The 23,539-nt window shown below is 35.1% G+C and overlaps 1 protein-coding gene across 2 annotated transcripts in view; it reads left to right on the top strand.

The window, feature by feature from the left end:
- Nucleotides 1-23,539, top strand: part of LOC111873661 (angiotensin-converting enzyme) — a 53,441-nt gene that overhangs the window by 24,005 nt on the left and 5,897 nt on the right. For both annotated transcript variants that reach the window (XM_023868573.2, XM_023868572.2), the window contains 8 exons: nt 669-812; nt 1,692-1,883; nt 4,803-4,917; nt 8,573-8,725; nt 10,490-10,614; nt 15,806-15,904; nt 18,048-18,124; nt 18,919-19,085. In XM_023868573.2, coding sequence (XP_023724341.2) covers nt 669-812; nt 1,692-1,883; nt 4,803-4,917; nt 8,573-8,725; nt 10,490-10,614; nt 15,806-15,904; nt 18,048-18,124; nt 18,919-19,085 — 1,072 coding nt within the window. The remainder of the gene's footprint in view (nt 1-668; nt 813-1,691; nt 1,884-4,802; nt 4,918-8,572; nt 8,726-10,489; nt 10,615-15,805; nt 15,905-18,047; nt 18,125-18,918; nt 19,086-23,539) is intronic.

Genomic DNA, 23,539 nt, shown 5'->3' with positions numbered 1-23,539 from the left:
ATATAACATACTGGTTTTAAATAAGGATTTCTCATGAAAATTATGACAGCAGATGACAGGGAGGGTACAGTAGGTAGGTCTATAAAGAAATATCATGGGAACAGAAAGTATTACTTTGTTTCTCTCTTGCTTTATGAAATGGCACCATACCAACACTTCGAAACAAAGTTCACTATACTGATAAAATTCTTAGTGATTATGTCTTGTCTCTGTATGCATGGGCCATTGCTGCAGTTATTATTACTGACATAATTACAAGCAGCTCAGCAGTAAATAGAGACTGAAAATTAGTTTATTTTGAATCATAATTTGTAAGAATCACACACACCACCATGTATCATACATATATGTATACATTTTCATCTAGCTTTAATGGCAGATGAACCATAGAAAGTATTCTAAATTTGAGATGGAAGACTCAGGAATGCAACACTGGAGAATATGTGGGAGGGAAAACAACAGGTACAATGTTCTGACTATCATCCTTGCCCATTAACTTCTGATATCCTTTTGTATGATTCAAATTGCTATAGTTGTCTCCCAACACCCCCACTCTGCATTCACTAGAGACATTTTAGGTAATTTAGGCATATGTGTGTGTATACTTATATATATATAAATATTTATTTATTTTTCAAATTATCTAATGTATGACTGTTCTTCTGTAGATCTGACCCGAATAATGTCTCATTCACGGGACTATGAGGAGCTGCTTCATGTGTGGAGAGCATGGCGTGATGCTGTAGGCCCGCCAATCAGGAGCAAGTATATTCGTTACATACAATTAGCAAACCATGCAGCTAGACTAAACGGTAAGTCGTTATCTTTTATTAACACCAGATTTTCTTGCAGCATAGGAGATTCTACATATAGGCCTATTGGATTGAAGAGCAATAACAATTTTCATTAACTCTCCATTCCAAAACAGCAGAAGTGCAGAATATTAAATTACAAAGCTAATAAGCAAAAGCAGTTCATTAGAATAACAATTATAGAACCATTGTGTTCAGTAAATTACCTTCCTTCAGTCATTTACATCCATTATTTTTAATCAAATTGATATCATAAATACAATACTATATAAAGTGGATGGTGCAAGTACTTATGTTTGTATGTCATAGCCATTCATGAGCTGTATATAGTAGTTTGTATATTTTTTGGAATGTTGTATTTATATATTGCTCCTGATTGTAAGAAATGTTGGTAGTATGCTTGTAACTTCGTAGATTTATTTTGTTAACTTGTATTACCGAATGACATGTCCAATTGTTACTATGAAACAAAATGGATGAAATAAAATACAATACAATACAATACAACACATAGGATAAGTTCCTGTATACAAATAATGATGATGATGAATATTTGCCTTACACTATCATAACTATGCTCATTTATTTATTTGTAGTATTAGTATTATGTATTAGTAACTCGGGATATATATTGTCAAATAGTTTGATGATAGGGGGTAATGAATTGGAGAGGATATGGAAGGAAGTGGTCATTATTATCCCAGCATTGACCCGGAGCGACTGAGCAAATCCATGAAAATGCCTCACTCAGGATAACTGATGTCCCAGATGAGATTTGAACTGGGCCCATCTTGAATACAAATCATGGATATTAGTACTCTTTCAGAAAGTATGCTTGGTCATACCCATGTTAATTTCATGATTTATTTGGTGGGTTAGGTTTCCATGATGCAGGGCAGCAGCAGAGAGAGGGTTATGAAGACTCCGATATTAATACTCAACTGACAGAGCTCTGGACAAATTTAGCACCACTTTACAGGGAGCTTCACGCATATGTGAGGCATCGACTTGTGGAGAGGTATGGCCCTGAACGTATCAGACCCGATGGACCATTGCCAGCGCATCTGTTAGGTAAGAATCTATGAAACAGAGGTACGCATAATTGTAACAAAGGAAGCATGTCTGTCAAAGGAATTATATATGTTCATAAGTCAGGAAAGAAATCACTTCCCCCAATAATATGGGAGAAATTTGTATACTTTTTTTTATTGCTAGTGTGGTGGGACTAAGTCCCTTGAACTGTGTCCACTTCTGGCCTATTGTACCAGCCCCAGATGATAGGTGAGGGTGATTGTGGAGCAATTGGTGGAATGAAGAGTGGCTGGGGAAACCGAAGTACTTGGAGAAAACCTGCCCCAGCGCCACTTTGTCCACCACAAATCCCACTTGACCAGACCCGTGATCGAACCTGGGCCACCGAAGTGGGAACCCAGCGACTAACCACTTGAGCTATGGTGCGGCCTAATTTGTATACTTAATAAATGTTAAAATGAATTAAAGTTGCCTATATTTCTTAAATGTCTTTCAGCTGAACAAAGAAGTAACAAAATGACATAAGCTAAAATTAAATACACAGGCTCTATCTCTCTCATAACTTTCTACTGCTGAGGTCCAAGTATTCTCTTCAGCAGTATTTTGTTCCTTGTGAGGTCACAAGTTACAACTTAGCCTTCAGTCTGACTATTCTGACTGAGGTTTCTTCATGGTTCTCCTCTCTCCTTCCAGGTGAATGCCAGGAGAGTACCTGAAATCATGCTTTCATTACTTCCTTCCACATACTTTACTGTTAACTAATCATTTTTTTTAATTCGCATAGTGCAGGGGGAGTGCAACTGGGTCTGCTCGGCACGGTGGCCACTGATTGGCCTATCGTAGCCTGCCCCGGGTAATTATGATAATGGAGAATTTGGTGGAATGAAGATTGTCAGGGGAAACCGAAGTACTCGGAGAAAACCCGCCCAGCGCCACTTTGTCCACCACAAATCCCACTTGACCAGACCCGGGATCGAACCCGGGCCACCACGGTGGGAAGCCAGTGACTAACCGCTTGAGCTATGGTGCGGCCAATTCACTAATCATTTATAATTTGACACTTTACAGTTACAGATACTGAAAATGTTATTCAGTAAACTCTAAATAAATATATACTTAAAGTCAGAGACAAAGCATCACAGTTATATACAAAACAGGTAAAATTATAGGGGAATATATATTTTAATCTTTAAAATGTAGAGAGGAGATGAGAAGATATAGGACACTGAAGTGAACGGTACAAAGTATTTCTTGAATTTAATTTCCTTAAAAATTTATATGAAATATATTCATGTTGGACAAATTTACCAGTTAGACATATAGCTGTTTGATTAACCGAAATGGAACCTGAAAAATATAAGAGCATTATTCACATTTTACATAATACTGTCATGTGTAGGGGGATACAAATGTCAAAATGACGGGTTCTAGTTCAGATGGTTGGCTTTATTGACAGCTTGGTTACACACTCTATCTTGATTACACTCTAATACAGCTCTATCGCTGAATTACACACATAAGATCTTCTAATCCACTTTTGCACGCACCGTCACACTTACTCTTATGCAGTCTTCTAAATCACAGCTGTCATTCTCACAGGCAACCTTCTGTATCCCTGGTTCACTTTGCTTGCTTCTGCTGCTATCAACTGCTCAATACTCGTAACTCGTACTCAGTACTCAATACTGCTCATAACTCATACTCAATAATCCTAAAGTCAGCCAGTCTGTCATGGCATAAAGCATCCATTTGGGGCTTGCGACCAGATATTTATTACTGATTGACAGTTACGGTCTTGTTTTTATGGGGCACCCTATCTGACGAGAGGACGGGTCTGTCTTTTTTATATGCTGCTGGCCCTTACCAGTGCAGTGTTTCTTGGGTCCGAGTGCCAAGGGACTCGCCACCATATTTTACTGTCTCAGATGTGAGACTTCCCTTTTCGTTGCCTCCTACGACTTGCAGGGTCACGGTGGAGGTATTCGACCCCGCCTCCACATGGTACTAATCCTGAATAGCGTTCACTGCTCCTTATATAGGCTTGGCATGGACCACATAGTTAACCACATTGCTGTCCGGCAACAGATATCAGGTATTGTTGTCAGGTGTGACTACCCACGCATTGCCTAGCAATGGACGCCCTACTGTTGCATGATGTCACAGCCTAGAGGGGAGGAGTGTTTACCGAGTGTCGTGCAGCAATGGGAGTGGGGTTATGTGATGTCACTTGCACTTCATGTTGCGCCATCCAAGTGTTCACAGATTTGTTGCCTAGCAACGCGCTGATAAAATCCGCAACTCTCACATTGTGTGGGTGCCCCGAGGCCTCTGTGGCTCAACAGTTCCAGCATAGAGGCAATACACCATATTGCTCCCTCCTTAAGGCTGTTTGTCCCGAATAGCCTAATGGTGCATCCCTGTTCCTTTCCTTCTGAGGCTGTGCATGCTGCGTCTTCTTTTGGTTCGGCTACCCTTCTTGCAGCGACTATTCTCTGACCGTTACATCCACTCCCTTCTTAAAAGCAGCTCGTCCCGAGCGGTCCCCTTATGAGTTTCCAGTCAGTCCAGATTCTCAATATAATTCACTGTTCTCTTCTCTTTCTCTCTCATTCACTCACTTGGGAGGCTGGTGCTTCTATGTTACCAGCTCCTCCTCTGTTTCATGCCTCTTGTTCCGTTTTGGAGGGGGTCGATCCCTCCACAAGGTCCAATCCTTGTTTGCCCAACTGCAGATATGGCCATCCACTTCGCACTCTCCAGTCTGAAGGTCTTCCTGAAGATTTTGATCATTATTCCTCTGTTACACTGCTGTTGCACCCGTTGTCTCCTCTAATATTCGAATGTCTAATATTTGGGTCTGAAAAGAGATGCTAGCAATTTAAAATGTGAAAGTAACCATGTATCACAGTTCTTATGTGCTTAGTTAAAGCTTAAAAACGTGGAATATGTATTATACAGGAAATATGTGGGCACAAAACTGGCGCAGCCTAGCAGATCTGGTGTTGCCATTTCCAGCAAAACCAACAGTGGATGTATCATCTGAAATGCTGAGACAGGGCTATACACCACTCAGGTAATTAAATAAATGCAAAAGAAAATATATGGATAAATTCATAAAATATAAAAATGCTTAGACAGAGAATCAAGATTCTTAGGGACATGAAATGGATCAAGTTGATTTAAATGCATCTGATTTAGACCTCTTTTGATTCTCAATATGAATCAATAATTTGACTTCGCCACTCCAAGCAAATAACAAGCAAATAATACACTAGCATAAGCTAAACTGCTCTTCTTTAACTATAATTCGTGATAATTTTATAACATCATGCATCAAATGTTACATAACCTGAGTAATTGAAACAGTGCCATCAAAGAGCATAACAAACAAAATTAAAGAGAGCATCCCAGTTAAATAATTGCATGTAAATATTAAATATGAAACAGCTCTGCTAATTATTCATAACTTTTAATATGTATAACATGAGTAATAAAATGAAAACTGTTTTAAATGTTGACTAGGTTAGACACTTGACAAGCAGAGCATATATTTGAGGTTTTATGATTAATTTAATGTGTCCTTATCAATATTGGAGATTATATATGTCTTCCAATAAAAGAAATTTGTAGCTTTGAATGAAAATCGAAATGAACTGAAGAAAATGGTCATATCACACTTAAGACACAATTCTAGCATTTGCTTGGAGAAACTGAGGTATAAATCCATATAAATCACATATAAATTTTATATTAATTTTACTGCAGCACTCAGTATTTATGTAGCAAACATAGAAAGACTGATGGTAAATATTAAATCTAAACTTCGCCGTGAAAACACTGTTTCAGAATTTTGTGACATGTTATCACTCTTTCCATCATTTTCTCAGGATCTGATTATCCAAATATGTTTACTGTGGCACATAATTAATACTTGCTCCTAGTTATAAGTGGGGCCATAAGGTAGCATAGTTGGTTGAGGCACTACGTTACAAGCTGGAAGGTCTGGGGTTCAGTTCCTGATGAGGTCATGGGGTTTTTCAATTGACATAATCCTAGCAGATGCACTATGACCATGGGGTTGATGCAGCTTCACACAGAACTGAGCACCAGGAATGTTCATGGGACTAAAGGGCAGCTGGTGTTGTAACGCCGTGGTGCAGGGGGGGGTGGAGGTACCCCTCCTTGCCACCACAGCTTACACTGTAAGGAGTTAACACAATACTCCTAGCTTACCCTCAGCTAGGATTCTCCTGTTTCTGGGCTTCCTTCTCTCATAAAGCTACCACCATCTATTGGTGAAAAGTACCAAGGGCCGGTAGCGCGGTAGTCGAGCGTTCTCTGTTGGCTGGCCCTTTCCTCCTTGTCACCTATTATTATTGGCGTAGAGCGGGCGTGCTGGGTCTGACCCGCCTCTACCTATCGTCTGTCATCTCTATGGTGGGAACTACCCCCTGACATATTGTCATAGCTCCCTCCTGGCAACTCTTCATATAGTCTGCAGGTAGCAACATACAACTCATTATTATTATTCTTAAGGGGGCGTTGATACCAAGGCTACTAAAGGCTGCCTGCGTGGCAGGTGCCTATCCCTGTCCAGTAGTACCTCCCCTTAACTGTGGTTGCATTCGACTGCTGTTGCCTTTCATTTTGGTAGGATCTGTGGGATCGGTCGTGGAAAGGTGATTATGGAGGTGTGAATCACAATCCCGGTATATCCTACTCTAACTACCCTGTCTATTTACACTCTTATTTACATTATTTACAATATTAACAAGACCGACCTACAGTTGGGACTACATAGTGTCTTTACTTCATTCTACGCTTCCTCATGTTCTCCCTTAAAATAATCTGCCCGTAAAGTTACACATATTAAAAGCCCATATACCATGTTTATCACAAAAATCATTAGTCATAACTATAACGCAAATGTGCGAAGTCTACACACTACCAGTAATCTTAACACATACACCATAACACAGCCATATTGCCGGACTATCTTCCTAGGCAATTACATGTTACATGATTTCTAGTATTCTCCCCTAAGGGCTCACCGGGCACACTGGAGTTTGCTTTCAATATTTTCCACACACTTTTATCAACAATACTATTTAACAACATGGCTTATATGAGTAAACGTGACTTACGTGAAATAAGAGAAGCAGGCCAACTTCCACCGCTCGTAAGGCCCATCTCGACTAGAGCCTCCGGCTGAAAACTGAATATTATGTTTGAGATCAGATTTCTAAGTCTCCTAAATTCAGTAATTTATATCTTTAACTTGCTGAATCGGCGGTTGATGAAAGAGGGAGGTTAACTCCTCCTTTCGTCCTAAATTTCGGGGTGGAAGGTTTCCATTGGCTACCCCTACGGTTGTGGGTGGGCCCGTGGTACCTCATGGCTGCATCGTTGATAATATTATTATACGCCAGTGTCCCTGCAACGCGACTTGCAGAAGTGCTATTGCGCATTCTGCTAAATCAGGCATTCTTAACCTAGATTGCCCGTCCAGGTGTTGACATACTAATGTAATTGCTGTAAAACGTTTGTCGCAAGTCTTGAAACATTTAAGCAACGTCTTTTGATTTTCAGTCTTGAATTTGGACACGACAGGTGTGTAAGGTTGACAACCTCACTGCCAACTGTGAGTCGATCATCTAGAAAATGTGGGAGCCTTGATGCCTCACAATCCTATGGGCCTCCATGGCCTGATACAGGGATAGTTTTACTTTTCTTTTCCTACTTATAAGTTCATGGTGAAAACAGCTATTGCAGTGATAGCCAAAATATTACAAAATATATTGTAACGTTGATGCCCAAAGAGTTTGTAGGCAATGGCTCAATAAACACATTCTCACGAATATGCAACAGTGGAAACTGTGTTCGCTGTGGGCTATGCTACAACTAGTTGCTAGATGACACAATACTGCCGACAGTGGAGGAGAGTGTTTTCTATGTGTTTTGTGCCATGACCGTTGCTGTCCAACAGCTTGGTAAACAAACTTCAGTAATAGAGATACTGTTTTCTGTGCGGTCCGTGCTGTAGCTACATCATGAGGGCTGTGAGCTGTAAGTTCAGAGAGACAGTGATAGTCAGTCATAAGCTGGAAGAGCGAAGTGGAACTAGGAGTGAAGAGTTCAAATTCAAGTTCAAGACAGAATTAATTCATGGCAGTTACGAGTGAGAGAACCAGTTCAGAGCAGAATTCATGAGTTACGAGTTATGAGCTATGAGTGAATAATAGTGGCAAAATGATGCAAACAGAGGTGAGAGAAAATCCACATAACTGGACAGAAAACTCAGCTAAGAAACAGAAGATGACAGATTAGTCAGGCTGCATCGTGTGGAAGACTATTTTTGAGTAATTGTAATTGTAATTGTAATCAACTTATCCATTAAATCAATCCACCTAATGTGGAACCCATTAACTTCTTGTCACATTACCAGGATATGTGACAATATATACAAATTTTATTCTTGTACAAACAAACCCAACATCATGTACCAGGCACTGGTCATGAAAGTATACTATTATTATGAACAAAGTGGTAAGTATTTGAACAAGTTACTTGAACTTAATTAAATTCTAGTACTTGGAACCATATATACAAACATACATTCAGCCTAAAAGTGAACTTCTTTTGACAAGAAATGTACTGTGATGTGGATGATGCAACAGGAAGTAGTATTTATTTCTAAATTAAATGACTCTGTTTGGAAATATTAATAGGATGTTTCATCTGGCTGAAGAATTCTTCACATCCCTAGGGCTTAAACCAATGCCTCCTGAATTTTGGCGCCATTCGATGCTTGAGAAACCTCTAGACAGAGAAGTGGCTTGTCGAGCTTCAGCATGGGACTTCTGTAATCATAAAGACTACAGGTAAACCTTGGACACACAATCAGAAATTTGTATAATCTGTAGCTAGAGGATAGAAATGTTAAAAATCATTGGACAGAAACTAAATTTGAATATTAGGATTAGCAAATAATGCATTCTCATAGTTTTTATTAAAAAGCATTTCCTTTGCACCCTGTAACTGGCAGTGGCATATTCCTCTGAAGCACTGGCAAACATCTAACAGACTGTAAAACAGCACATCCTAGAAGACAGTAATATCTGTAGAAATATTTCTGAAATAATTCTAGCCTTTACATATTACTTGGACAAGTTTTCTGCACCATGGTGCTCCACTGTATGCACAGATGGCTGTGTTGTGCGCATGGTAAAAACTACAGCCATACATCTTCAGGTATGGTGTTTAATTGAGAACAGGGATAACTTTTCCTTTACTTTATAAACAAGTTAAGTGAATAATTTATTCTATGTGGGCTTCGGTTTGATATATGTAAAGTGAAAGAAGCTAAGTATTGTGTAGTTGCTCTTGTATACTTATCATTGGGTATCTTGTAAAGGTTTTCATACTTTAGACAACAATACTTTCAGAAAGGTCTTTACTTTTTCTTTCTCTCTTCCTTTCTTACTTTCTTCCTGATAGCTTCCAGCATCTACTGTCAACTATATCCTCCACTTTAATATTCCAATAAACTTGAAGATCTCTGGAAGCCACTGGTGACCTCTATGCCACAGAATTTCACAAATATGTGTTTGTAATGGATGTAACAGGTTTTGCATATGTATCACTTGGTAACAGCAGAGTCCAGCTTCATGACAGTCTAAGTAGCAGACTCGCATGCACATGTTCCGAGGGTGCTTTAAGTAGTCAAAATGGCGACCGTGCTTGTGGAGTGTATTACCGAAGAGATGATTTCTGTTGTGCTTTCTTTGTGGCCAAAAGGACTCAACGCAAACGATGTTTATAAAGAAATGTTTTCTCTTAATGGTGGGAAGCATTTGTCGCATTAAACAATTCACAACTGGGCTGAGAAATTTTCTCACGGACATTTGAAAGTCACAGATGATGAAATGGAAGTGCAGAACTAGCTGAGGCAAAAGCCAAAAGACTTCCATACTGTGAGATTCAACGCACTGGTAAAGCAATAGTACAAGTGTATCAATTTTGGTGAAGGACATGTTGAGAAATAAATGATTTTCAAGGTTTGAATATCAAGTGTTTTACGTTTTACATTCATCTATGACTTATTTATTGACTCTCCCTCGTTAATATTAACAATGTGGCCATTCACCTGTAATGACTTCTTCTTGCTTACAATACTTCATAAATAAATTACATATTCAATTTTATGAAAGAAACTTTCTTTTTTGATTCTCCATTGGAAAATAAGGGGTTGCCTTGTATTTATTGTTGCCTTATATGGTATTTTGTTTCTTGGTGTTCTTAAAATTATCTTAACTGTAATACGAGAATATATTTCATTTGTGAATAAACGTTTATTCACATTTAAATAATATAATCATATAAAATTATATTATAAGTGATATGTACATTCGTATGTCCTGAATGTAAAAAAGCAGAGGATAATAATATTAACTGTGTGTATGAAGACTTTTTAATTATCATTTTGTGACAAGCATACATGATTTAGTAAAACATGACTCATTTCATAATGTTATTGAAAATGACAATTTGTCGTGCTGTGTTATCAAGCTCTATAAACCCCATAGCTGCCATGTTAAGCTTTTAGCTGTAGGAACCAGTAGCTTAGAGTTGTTTATCACTTCCAGGATCAAGCAATGTACCACAGTGTCAATGGATGACTTACTAACTATACATCATGAGATGGCTCACATCCAATACTACTTACAGTATGCAGACCAGCCCTTGCTGTTCAGGGATGGAGCTAATCCTGGTAAGACTGTCTAGTTTTCATGGATTCATATTCATATTCATATTCATATTTATTTGCATTCATACTGTTACAACTGCAACACTTGAAAAAGTCAACTCACTAAATACATCATTGTTAAAAGCTCTATAATCCTATAATGTATTAGACTAAAAATAAAACTGTACTTGTCGTACAACATCACTAAGAATTTTAAAAATATAACAATACATACTACAATTCCCTTTTCTTCTCTTTTTTTGTTAATTAAAAAAACCTTGCTATGCTTCCTCATGTCCCTGTTGAAGAAACTCATTCAATGTATAAAAAGGACGATCAATTAAAAATAATTTTAATTTATGTTTAAATTCATTACATCCCTTTGACTTTTTAACTTCCAAAGGAAGTATATTATATAATTTAATGCCCACATTAATAACACTTTTCTTAAAAACTGATGTGTTACATTGTTGTACATGAAGATCATATTTCCTCCTAATATTATACTCGTATAAATCAGTATTTCTCGAAGTGTATATATTATATCTCTTAAAATAACACAACACCTCTATGATGTACAAGGACGTAATAGTTAAAATCTTCAATTCTTTAAATAAAGGTCTGCATGACACCCTGTTATTTACACCTTTCATGAAACGAAGCATCCTTTTTTGTATTTTAAAGACTTTAATACTTTAATTTTCTCCTCCCGAAAAAATCAACCCATAACTTACTCAACGATTGAAATTTGGCAAAGTATATATTCCTGAGTATATGTAAACTTACCTCATCTTTCAAAGATTTAATAATATAACATACCTTATTCAATTTTGAACACAAGGACTGAATATGTACACTTGAGATTTTGAGTTATATTAATACCTAAAAATCTAAACTGAGATGTATACTTAATTTTTATATTATTAAGAATAATATCTGGCCCTGAGATGTCATGCGGTTTCTTTAACTGGAATAACACAGCTTTAGTCTTATCATTATTTATAATCATATTGGTTTTTGAAAACCAAGATTCCAGTTGGATCATAATTCTCTCATAATTCTCATAATTGGATCTCACTAATGTTATTAGATTGCATTATTTCATTTATACCACTAAAACAATTAGTCATCATTAAAAAGCTGGAGATAAAGACAGTAACACTTCAATATTTTATCCGTGATTTCAACTTATTCAGTTCATAGTAAGATCTTACTGATTGTTTCTCATGAATGAGATAAGTTTTATATACAAAATGACTTCACCTTCAGCTTCATCTGATCTGTACATACATGTTTTGTGTTTTTATGACCTATTCCATATCCTACTGCCATTTCTGATTGACTTTGGATCCATAGAATGGAACATACATTTATGTACTCTGTTAATTCTGACACTGCTATGAAGTGCACTATGTTATGAGATACGACACCACATGCTAGGTTAGCAAACTTGTATTGGTTGCTTGGAATATTCTTAGACCCTGAAGATGAAGGCAGAGCAATACCCGAAAGTTTTGGCACATTTCTACCAGACTACATGGCAACAAACTCCAAAAGATGACTCTTTGTCATAATAGGTCTATAGGCTTCTCATTACTCATTCTTAAAACTCAGTATTCTCAACCTCACTGTAGGGAACACTAAAAAAATAAAATTCAGAAAAATTATGTGGGTCATGAGATAAATACCAACAAATATAGGCATATGACAATGATCCACATAGACCTAGTAAGAGAAGATTTTACACGTCATGGACTACATATAAGAAATTCAGATAAAGACAACCTAGTAACGCTACTAATGGAAAAAATTTAAATGCAGCTGCAGGAAATAAAAATTGGAATGCCGATTAGTCTAACATGGAAGGAGGACGCAACAATAATCTCAGCTGATGATCAGGGAATAGCCAGTGCAGTGTCACAAACTATTCCCTCTAGAAGACATCGGAAGATCCCAAACACAAGAAGTGAGGATTTTTTATGGGAATAACTCATAATGGAAACAACAGTCAGCAGAATTGTCTTGTCATATATCATCAAAATATAAGAAGCATTAGAAATAAAAAAGAATTAGCTATTTTTTAAACAGTGTATATAATAATCCTGATATTTTATGTATTAGTGAGCATCATTTGAGCACAGACGCGTTATCCATGTTCTTCATGACAAAATATAAAATTGGCAACAGGTTTTTCACATAATATGTCTTAAGAATGGAGGAGTTTGTATATTAGTTAAGAATAATATAACATATAAAAAGCTAAATCTTAATAAGTTAAGTAAGGAGAAGGTTTTCGAAGCCTGTGCGGTGAAGTAATAAGAAATTAGGTATTTTGTCTCTACAGAGTACCAGATGCGGACATGAGCCAATTTATTGAGCAGCTGGATGCTACACTTTCATATTTAGTAAGCCTTAAATTGTAACTGATAATCTGTGTCGATACAAATATAAATTACCTTAATGAAAACCATAAAAAAATACAGTTACAATCCTTATTAGATACTTATAATCTAGCTGAAATAATTGACTGTCCGACTAGAATAGGTCCCACTTCTGTCACACTCATAGATCATTTCTTCTTAGATAAGAATGTCTTCAATAAATTTCAAACCCATTCTGCAATAAATAGGTTTTTAGACCATTATGGGCAAATCTCAGTACTTGAAAATTTACAGGTGATAAGGAAAAGGGACCATGTAAGAGCATTTAGGGCTATCAATAATGAGAACATAGCATATTTCCAACGGGCATTACAAAATGAAAACTGGGAAACAGTTTATGATCAAGAGAATGTTAATATGAAATTTAATAAATTTCATAATACCTTCTTAAGAATTTTAGAAAACAGCTTTCCCCTGGTGTACAAACAAAAGAAAGACATCAACAAATGGATAACCAAAGGTATACGAACATCTTGTAATCATAAAAGAGCTTTATACAATTTAGTTAAAAAATCAAATGATGAAAGATTGGAATCATACTATAAAAAGTACTGTATGAATTTAACGAAAGTAATAACAAAAAACTTATAAGTAACTCGGAAAACAAAATACAATTAACCTGGAAGATTATTAATAAAGGATCTGGGAAAAGGAGGGGCCCAGATAATATAACCGAATTGAAAGTGAGGAAAAGCAAAGTAACTAATACTAAGGAAGTAGCAGAAGTATTCAATAAATACTTTATAACTGTAGCTGAGAATCTGGAAGTGAAAAGTGCCAATAAAAGTGAAGCAATTAAATTCTTAGACACTTTGGAATTTGATAAATTCCCTGAACTGAGGCTAATACCCACAATGGAGGTGGAAATAAAGAGCATACTTATGTTGCAAAAATCAAAAGATTCTACAGGATATAATGGCATTTCTAGCAAGATATTGAAATATTATATAACTGAGATAAGTAAACCATTGTGTCACATATTTAATGCATCTTTTGAGCATGGAATATATCCTAATAGAATGAAATTTGCCTCATTAAGACCTATATACAAAACAGGTGAGAAGGCGATTATGGCAAACTATAGACCAATATCATTGTTAATAAGTTTTTCTAAGATTTTTGAAAGAGTGATGTACAATAGGATAAAGCGACACATACATATAAACTATTTAATATCTTTTGCACAGGTTTGATTTAGAGAAAACAGTAACACAGAAATGGCAATATATACATTAACTAGACAAAGAGTTGAACTTTACAAGAGTGTGAATGCAAATGCTGTTCAGACTGGGGAACTGTCAAATATGGAGTGCCACAGGGCTCGATTTTGGGTCCTTTGTTGTTTCTTTTATATATTAATGACCTGCTGTCAGCATTAAGTACTGACAACAAGTCATTGTTGTATGCTGATGATACAAGTATATTAGTGTTGGGTATTAATATCGATGAAATTCAAGAAAAGTCTAAACTTATGTTAAATTCCTTAAGTCAGTGGTTTAAATACAATGGCTTATCCCTAAACTTGAGGAAAACTAAAGTGTTAAAATTTGAAACAATCAATCATGACAATAAGCCTTTACATTTAAAGTTTAACGATGAATTATTACAAGAGGAAATTCATATTAAATTTTTGGGCATTGAAATTGATAAGTTCTTGTATTGGAAGACACGGGTCGAATCACTGTTATCCAGATTTCGAAAGGCATGTTATGCAATACGCATTATGAAAACATATAGTAATGTTACAACACTTAAAATGATATATCATCCATACTTTCATTCACTTATGAGATATGGAATAGTTTTTGGGGTAATTCGTCAGAGGCCAAGAAGATCTTTCTCTTACAAAAGAAGACTATTAGAATAATAATGGGGATGAAATACAGAGAGTCATGTAGGCCAGCATTTTTAAAGTTAAATATATTAACACTGGTCTCTCAATATATTTTATCTTTGACGACTTTCATGATAAATAACTTGGAGTATTTTACTTTTAATTATTCAATTTATGAGAGACCAACAAGACATGAAAGAAATTTACATGTCCTACAATCACATCCCGCAATGAGGCAGAAAGGGGTCCACTGCATGAGTATAAAAATATTTAACAGTCTGCCCGATTATTTAACTGATTTAGTACATGATAAAAAACAGTTTATAAAAGAAATAAGGGATGTCCTAATACATCATCCATCATATACTGTTGATGAATTTTTGCTCTTCTGTCAGGATCAACAGCTAAGGAATAGAAGGGGAGTCCATGCTGACTGATGGATGTCCCACAGTAGGCATCAATATAGACATTAAGTGTAAATATAATCTGTATTTTATGTATTTATTTAGATGCACATTTTTTGCATTTATGTTTGTTTGTTATTGTGAATATGGCATGTTGGAATTGTAAAGATGTATTGTTGTTTGTAAAGCTTGTGACATGTTTCATATTCAGTGCAGATGGCACTTATGAATATCTTGAAATGCAGATGTATGTATGTATGCACTGTTTGTGTAATACATGTGCATGCACATGAACACACACAGTAATACAGCCATGAAAACTTAAAGAAAGTAACAGTTTTTGCTGTACTGCATTTCATAGTCTACAACATGAAATTGTTACAACAAAGTTTTCTAAGAAAGACCAAATTAAAAGCCAAGTGTGAGAAAACAAAGCTGCAATATAGCAAGACTAAAGAGTATTTTTGTATATTAACAGCATGTTTTGACATATTTTCTTTGAAACTAGTTTTGTAAGAGTGTCCATTTCTTTACAGGTTTCCATGAGGCTGTGGGGGATGCAATCACTCTGTCAGTTTCTAACCCTCGACATTTGCTAGGAATAGGACTCCTTAATAACGTCACAGATGATTATGGTATGGATAAATATTGTGATCAGAATAACTTCACCATTCACTTCTGGTTTCAGAAAAATGTAACACCATTTTCTCCTATGTTATAAATAAAGTTTTTCAGTTGTGATTTAGCACATAACTAAACAATGAAATTAGTGACCATTAATGTTAATGACTTGTTTTATTTACATATTATCAGGTGCGAATGAGCATGAACCAATGGTTCTGAAATGTCACTATTTCTTAAACCCCCCCCCCCCCCCCAAGAATATTAAATGTTAACCACTACCTAAAATATATTTTTTCTTAATTATTTCTCGAGTACTACTTTCTTTCCAGTCAGACAGACTGAAGTAATCAAGCACCACACACTTATAGATTGAAATAGTGCTTTACAATCTGTTTCTCTTCTAAAATACAAATATACTTCATGACTGTGCAACTGGACTAGACTAAAACAGTAGCATTTTCCTAAAAGAATAAATAGAGAAAATTGATATCACTGTATTTGTGAACCTGTCTAAAAATAATATTGGCATGCAAGAACTTAAGTGTAGATCCATTAGCACCCATTCAGAGCTACCATATTTTAACAAACTAATGGATGTACTTTGAAAATCTACAATAACATTTACAAATTGTGACAACTCTCTGTTCAGTATCTAACTCATCATCTGTAAGCTAATGTTTCATAATTTTTTATGGCATATCACACAAACTCTAGATTGACGCAGTATTAGGAAAACAGAGAAGCACCCATGTAAAAATATTTTTTATAAATCAAAACAAGTTTTCTGTATTTGCATCATACTCAGGTGACCTTCAATTGTTTGATCTAACTAATTAATTGTTCAATTAGATAGTTTCTAATTATCACCATCTTGTTTACATATATCTGTTCTTATTATGTACACATTGATTACAATATCTATAACAGTCCTATAGTATTTCAAACATTAATATAACACAAATCTTTTAAAATTTGTATCTTATTAATTTTTAAAATATGAGAATGTAATAAATATTGCAACCTACACACACATAATGAATATCAGAACAGATAAGTGTAAGGTAAAGGTAACTGGTTAAGTTTTTCCTGTGTTTAATGCAATGATGATGTGACTTACAAAATAAACTTTTATGTGTGAGTTATCTTTGCTTATTGAATAGAGCCCAGTTGGCAAAGAGTGATAAGCTGATAGGAAGTGGAAGTGTCATATTATTGGTCTCAGTTTTTGGCTATAAGTTGAATAAAAAGTTTTATGAAATATGAAACAATCCTAATAATACGTATAAATACATGAGTTTACCAGGTTTGGCTATTAAATGAGACTGATATTATTGGATTTTTCAATTGACCTAATCCTTCCAGCCGCACTGTGGCCCTGGGGTCAATTCAGTCTCTAACAAAAATGAGTACCAGGAATCTTCATGGGGATAAACGGTGGGTGGCGTGTAAGTCTGACAGCCTCACAACCATCTGCGAGCTGTTTGTCTAGAAAATGTGGGAGCTTCAATGTCTCACAATCCTATGAACCACCACGGACAGTTACAGTGATAGCTTTAACTTTTTTAATGGTTTCCTTAGACACATTTAATTATTCTGCTACCATTCTGATGCTCAGTTGGCAAACAAGTGTCCTTGCTTTTTCGAAATTCTCATCAATTTTCACTGTTACTCAACGATGCAGTCATTCATCATCTTCCATCAGTTCTCTTCCTTCTAACAATTTGTGTCACATATGACCTTGATAAAGTGACTTCTCTGTTCACCTTGCACAACAACTGTGGCCTTTTACTGCAGGTTCTCTTCAGTTTTATAAAAAATTTGATGTTAACATGTCATGTTTTTATTTCATTTTTTATCTCTCTGATACAAAGTGAAAGAACTTCTTCACATAAAACAACACAACTCCACGTGAACATGCTGAAACACATTTCAGCATAAAATTGAGGGAAGATTCAAGAATAACAACCATGTACTCTGTTTGTGGATAAGGGAATTGATGTGACTGCTGCATGTGAAGTATTGTTATTTAATAGCCACACCTCATATTTTAAGAAATAAAAATTTCCACCTCTTTGTACCGTGTCAGTTTTTGTTACTGAAGTTGTCTTCATTTATAGAAGAATGCTCACCAAGTATCTGATGATTATGTTCCAGAATCTGGTATCAACTTCCTGCTCTTGATGGCTCTTGAGAAAGTAGCGTACCTTCCATTTGCCTACATTGTTGATCAGGTACAGTAATATAATATTACATGTATTTGAAATGACTTGCAATAAATTTGCAATTATTTTTAGCAGCATGTATATTTATTTCATGCTTACTCACAAATTTAACCATTCTCTAACAGAAGTACAGTGTATTTCAAAGTGTCCACTCATTGCTTTGGAATAACTCTTTTGATTAAATCAAACTTCTTCCATTCCACAACTGTGGCCTGGCAAGGAATGCAAAAATTTTACAAAAGTTTCAGGTAAAACTCTTGAAGTGATAATGGGTTATAGTCAGAGAGTAGATTTTTCCTTTTGGAATTTTGCACCTTTAGAACTACTGCAAAATGTAAGAATCTGCAGAGAATATCAACTTCATTTTTATATATTAAAATGTCATATACATACATCCCCCTCGTTGTTGGAGGAACTGTTTTGGAAGAGACTGTGGACCTGTTGTCTGACAGATTACTGATGAATGAATGAATACATACATATACATAAAAGTGACCTCCAAGAGGATAAGATCATAACATTTTCAGTTGACACATAACAGATAAAAATACCTATGATACGAAGTTTGTTAATATGTGAATGTGGATTTTTTCTGTGACATGGAATAACAACGTGTCTTATAGTCTAAGAAGACTACAGAACAATATGATGTACTGCCTGCTTGGTATTCAGGAGATCCAGTCAGTGGTTGAATGCCAATAAGATTCTAAGACAGATATATTTCACTTGATGTAGATTTTCTATTTTACATCTCAATATAAAGTGTTTATGCATGGGAAAATTAAATGTTTTATTATGTCTAGTGGCGCTGGGGATTGTTTGCTGGTGATTGGAATATTGATGAAATGAATGCACGCTGGTGGGAACTGCGACTGAGGCATCAAGGAGTTATTCCTCCCATTCCACGAACTGAGAAAGATTTTGACCCTGCTTCCAAATACCATATTCCTGCAGATATGCCATACACAAGGTAAGACAGTCTATGGTGTAAATAAGTAGATGGGAAAATTACAGTAACTCTTTCCAGTCTGTAAGAGCAGAAAATAAAAGCATCTGAAAGGAAAAAGACAAAATGACTAGTTAGGATAAACTTACAAAGTGAAAAACACCCCAGTGTTTACTCTTATGCTGCTGTTATTAGGCTTATAAAATTCAGGAGTTAAGATGGGTGACTCTGAATAAGAGAAATGAGAAACACATAGAAAACATCTGGTGGAGAAACATATACAACTTCAAAGATGGGGAAGTTGATGTTCTTAATTTCGCCTCTCGCATTTTTGATCAAGATTTCGGTGATAGTGGTGAAATTGATTGTGCGAAATGTCAAATATTGAAGGACTATCTTAAACTTGCAGCAACGGAATTAAAGTCAGCTCAACAAGTAATCAAGATTTTGTATGAAGAAAGAGCTGAATTGAATAACCTCAAAAACCATGTGAATCCAACCAATGTAACGAATAGAATCTCTGTAAACGTGAGATGTTGGAAGCAAAAGTCAGTTAAAGTAAATCATATAAGTGAAATTTCGGATAAGGTAAAACATAAAATCAGAATTGTAGGTGATAGTCATGCAAGAGGTCTAGCTAATGAATTAAAAGGCAAGCTAACTCTGGACTTTGAGACTCAGAGACTGGTAAAACCCGGATCTCCAGTGGGAGAATTAGTACACCTCACCGACTCGGATTTGAAGGATCTAACGATGAATGATGTGTGTGTTGTGTGGGGTGGTTCAAATGATGTTGGTCGAAATGAGTCTAATCTGGGAATGCGAGCATTAAAACAGATAATTAGTTCTCTTAATCACACAAATGTTATAGTGATAAATGTCCCACCCAGATATGACCTTGCACCAAACTCCTGTGTGAATGATGAAGTTCAAAAGTTTAATAGAAAACTCGTGAAGTTAGAAAAGGCTTACTTAAATCTTTCTATAGTAACAGTGGACTCAAATCGGGACTTATTCACCAGACATGGTTTGCATTTAAATTCTCAGGGGAAAGTGCATACCGCTAATAGACTAGCAACAGTGATAAATGGTCTGTTTACCATAAGCAAATCGGAACCAATTGTGTTAAAGTGGAGATGTCTGGGTGATGCCCAACATTGGGTACAAGATTTAGAAGCACACGGTCAAGAAGATAAAGTGGACAAAATAAATATGGAAATTAAGAAGCCACAACAGGAAAACAAAGGAAGGGGAAAGGAAGAAGATAGGGGAAGTGAAAACCTGAGTGAGGGTGAACAGACAATGAGGACATGTGAAGGTGTTGTAGGTGGGGAGGGCTCTGAGAAACAACAAATGTCAACAGTAAGATGTAAAGAAGCAGTGAGCATTAACTCAAATAAATGCAAATTAGGGAATAATATAATAGATACGAATAGCAAAGATAAAGAGATGTCAAGTACAATGAGTGGAAATCCACTACAGAACCCGATTCCAGATAGTAAACGTAGTAGACAATCTACACGTAATAAAAAAGTATCAATGGCAAGAAATAAAGATTTTTTATGGGAAATATAAATCTAGATAAGTATGATAAAGGTAACTTTAAGTCAAATAATTGCAATGTAATGAAGCAAAATAACTTCATAATTTACCACCAAAATATTAGGGGTATCAATAATAAAACAGATGAGTTAATATTAGCATTTACTTCTGAGCTACCGCATGTTATTTGTTTATCAGAGCATCATTTAAAAGAGTTTGAAATAAACAGTATTACCCTGAACCAATATGTATTAGCTAGCAAATACTGTAGGAAAAATTTTAAGCAAGGAGGTGTATGTATCTTTGTCCGAAGGAATATACAATTTACACAGATAAACAATATTGTTACATGTAAAGAGAAAGATCTAGAAATGTGTGGTGTTCAAGTGAATTCACCAAGTATGTACATAATATGTATTTATAGGGCCCCAACTGGTGATTTTAATTATTTCTTGGAAAATTTAAACAAATTCCTGAACAAATTGTATAAACACTCAAAAAACATAATAATATGTGGGGATGTGAATATAAATTACCTGGTGGATACTAATTACAAACAAAAACTGGATTCGCTACTAGCCTCATACGGGCTATATAGTACAGTTACATTTCCGACTAGAATTTGCTCTAACTCATCCACAGCAATAGATAATATTTTTATTAACAAATATAAAAACAAAAGTTTCAGTGTTCTTCCATGGGAAAATGGATTATCTGATCACGATGGGCAGATCATTATAATATACAATGTTACATATATAATGAAGCAAAATCAGAGGTATACCCGTAGGGTCATCAACGAATCCTCTCTATTAGACTTCCAAATTAATCTGAGCTATGAATTATGGGATGATATTTTTGTAGATAGTGATGTGGATACAATGTTTAATAACTTTTTAAATACTTACCTTAGGATTCTAAATTCATGTTTTCAGATCACAAAATCACAAAGTATAGATGCTAATAAATCATGGATAACCCCAGGAATTATAAAATCATGTAATAAAAAGAGGGAACTCTATATAAAAATTAAGAGCAATAATGATTCTAGATTAAAAGAACACTATAAAATGTATTGCAAGATATTAAGTAGAGTTATCTCAACAGCAAAAAAGTTATATCTGAACAAAGTCATAAGAACTTCCAATAATAAAACAAGAACAACCTGGAAAATTATAAAAAACATGACTGGAAATAGCCAAGCTTCTACTAAGGTGACTTGTTTAAATATAAAGGGTAATATCACTCAGGACTACAAAAATATAGTAAGATCGTTTAATAACTTTTTTTTAGATATAAGCAATTCTACGAAGAAATGGACAAATAATACTGTGGAAACAGATAAGAAGTTCATGGATTATTTATACACTTCATTTCCAAAACCATCTCAGAAATTGGTATTAAAAGCAACTAACAGCAATGAAATAGAAGAGATAATAAGATCTATAAAACTCAAAGCAGCTTGTGGATATGATGGAATTACTACCAAATTAATAAAAGCAAGTGCACCATATATATCATCACCATTAACTTACATATTTAATAAGTCATTGTCTACAGGAATATTCCCTGCTCGATTAAAATATTCTGAAATAATACCCATACACAAAAAAGGGGATAAAACCGACATGTCTAATTATAGACCTATATCTTTACTCCCAATCTTTTCTAAAATTTTTGAAAAAGTTATATATAAAAGAATGATTTTCCACTTAAATACACATAACCTGCTAACGCAGGAGCAATTCGGCTTTAGAAAAAACTCTTCAACTACATTGGCTACTTATAATCTAATGGAGAATATTTATAGGGCTTTAAACAACAAATATATAGCGGGTGGAATTTTTTGTGATCTGAGTAAGGCTTTTGACCGAGTAAATCATGATATATTGCTATCAAAAATGGACTTTTATGGAATTGAAGGAGCTGCTCAGAAACTTATAAGATCCTATTTGAGAGGAAGATACCAGAGAGTAATTTTGTATGAAAACGGGAGTAAATGTTGTTCTGAATGGAAAGAAATACAGTGCGGAGTGCCTCAGGGCTCTGTATTAGGCCCAGTGCTCTTTTTACTATATGTAAATGACTTACCAAAAATTATATCTGACCTATCCAAACCAATATTATTTGCAGATGATACAAGTATCCTTATCTTTGATAAGAATCCTGCAACATTTAAAATTAGAATAAATAAATTATTTGAGATGATAAATGAATGGTTTAGGAAAAATGAGCTAGTAATAAATTATGAAAAAACTTATTTTCTACAGTTTAGAACTAAAAACAGTAAAAACTTAGTTATTTAACAATCAAATTCCAAGTATTTCTAATATATCGTTTCTGGGATTAAAAATTGAAAAATTTTTAACGTGGGAAAGTCATATTGATGCAGTAATTGATAAGTTAAACAGATCCTGTTTTGCAATCCGATCAGTTAAATCCTTTTTACCACTGGAGACATTAAAAATGATGTATTTTTCCTATGTACATTCTATAATAACGTATGGATTAATATTCTGGGGTAACTCCCCGCATAGTATAAAAGTGTTTAGGATGCAGAAAAGGATAATTAGGATTATAACAAACACAACAAAGAGAACATCGTGTCGTAGTTTGTTTCAAGATTGGATATCCTCCCCCTACAAGCTCAATATATATTGTCGATCTCTCTGTTTGTCATAGTAAATAAGGAATTGTTCACATTCAACTCACAAATGCATAATTGTAGTACCAGTTCTATCTGTGATCTGCATTATCCGCAAACTAGTCTGACACAATTCCAAAAAGGAATATGTTACTGGGGGTAAAGATCTTTATTCATTTGCCACCAAAAATCAAATCTGTGTCTAATGACTTGAAAAATTTTAAAATTCAGTTGACAACATTTTTATTGCAAAACTCTTTTTATACATGTGATGAATTCTTTAGTAACAAAT

The sequence above is a fragment of the Cryptotermes secundus genome, unplaced genomic scaffold (genome assembly GCF_002891405.2).
Source record: "Cryptotermes secundus unplaced genomic scaffold, Csec_1.0 scaffold776, whole genome shotgun sequence".
In the NCBI taxonomy this organism is placed as follows: domain Eukaryota; kingdom Metazoa; phylum Arthropoda; class Insecta; order Blattodea; family Kalotermitidae; genus Cryptotermes; species Cryptotermes secundus.
Note: the sequence above shows the minus strand (reverse complement) of the source record. Positions and strands in the feature narration are given on the sequence as shown.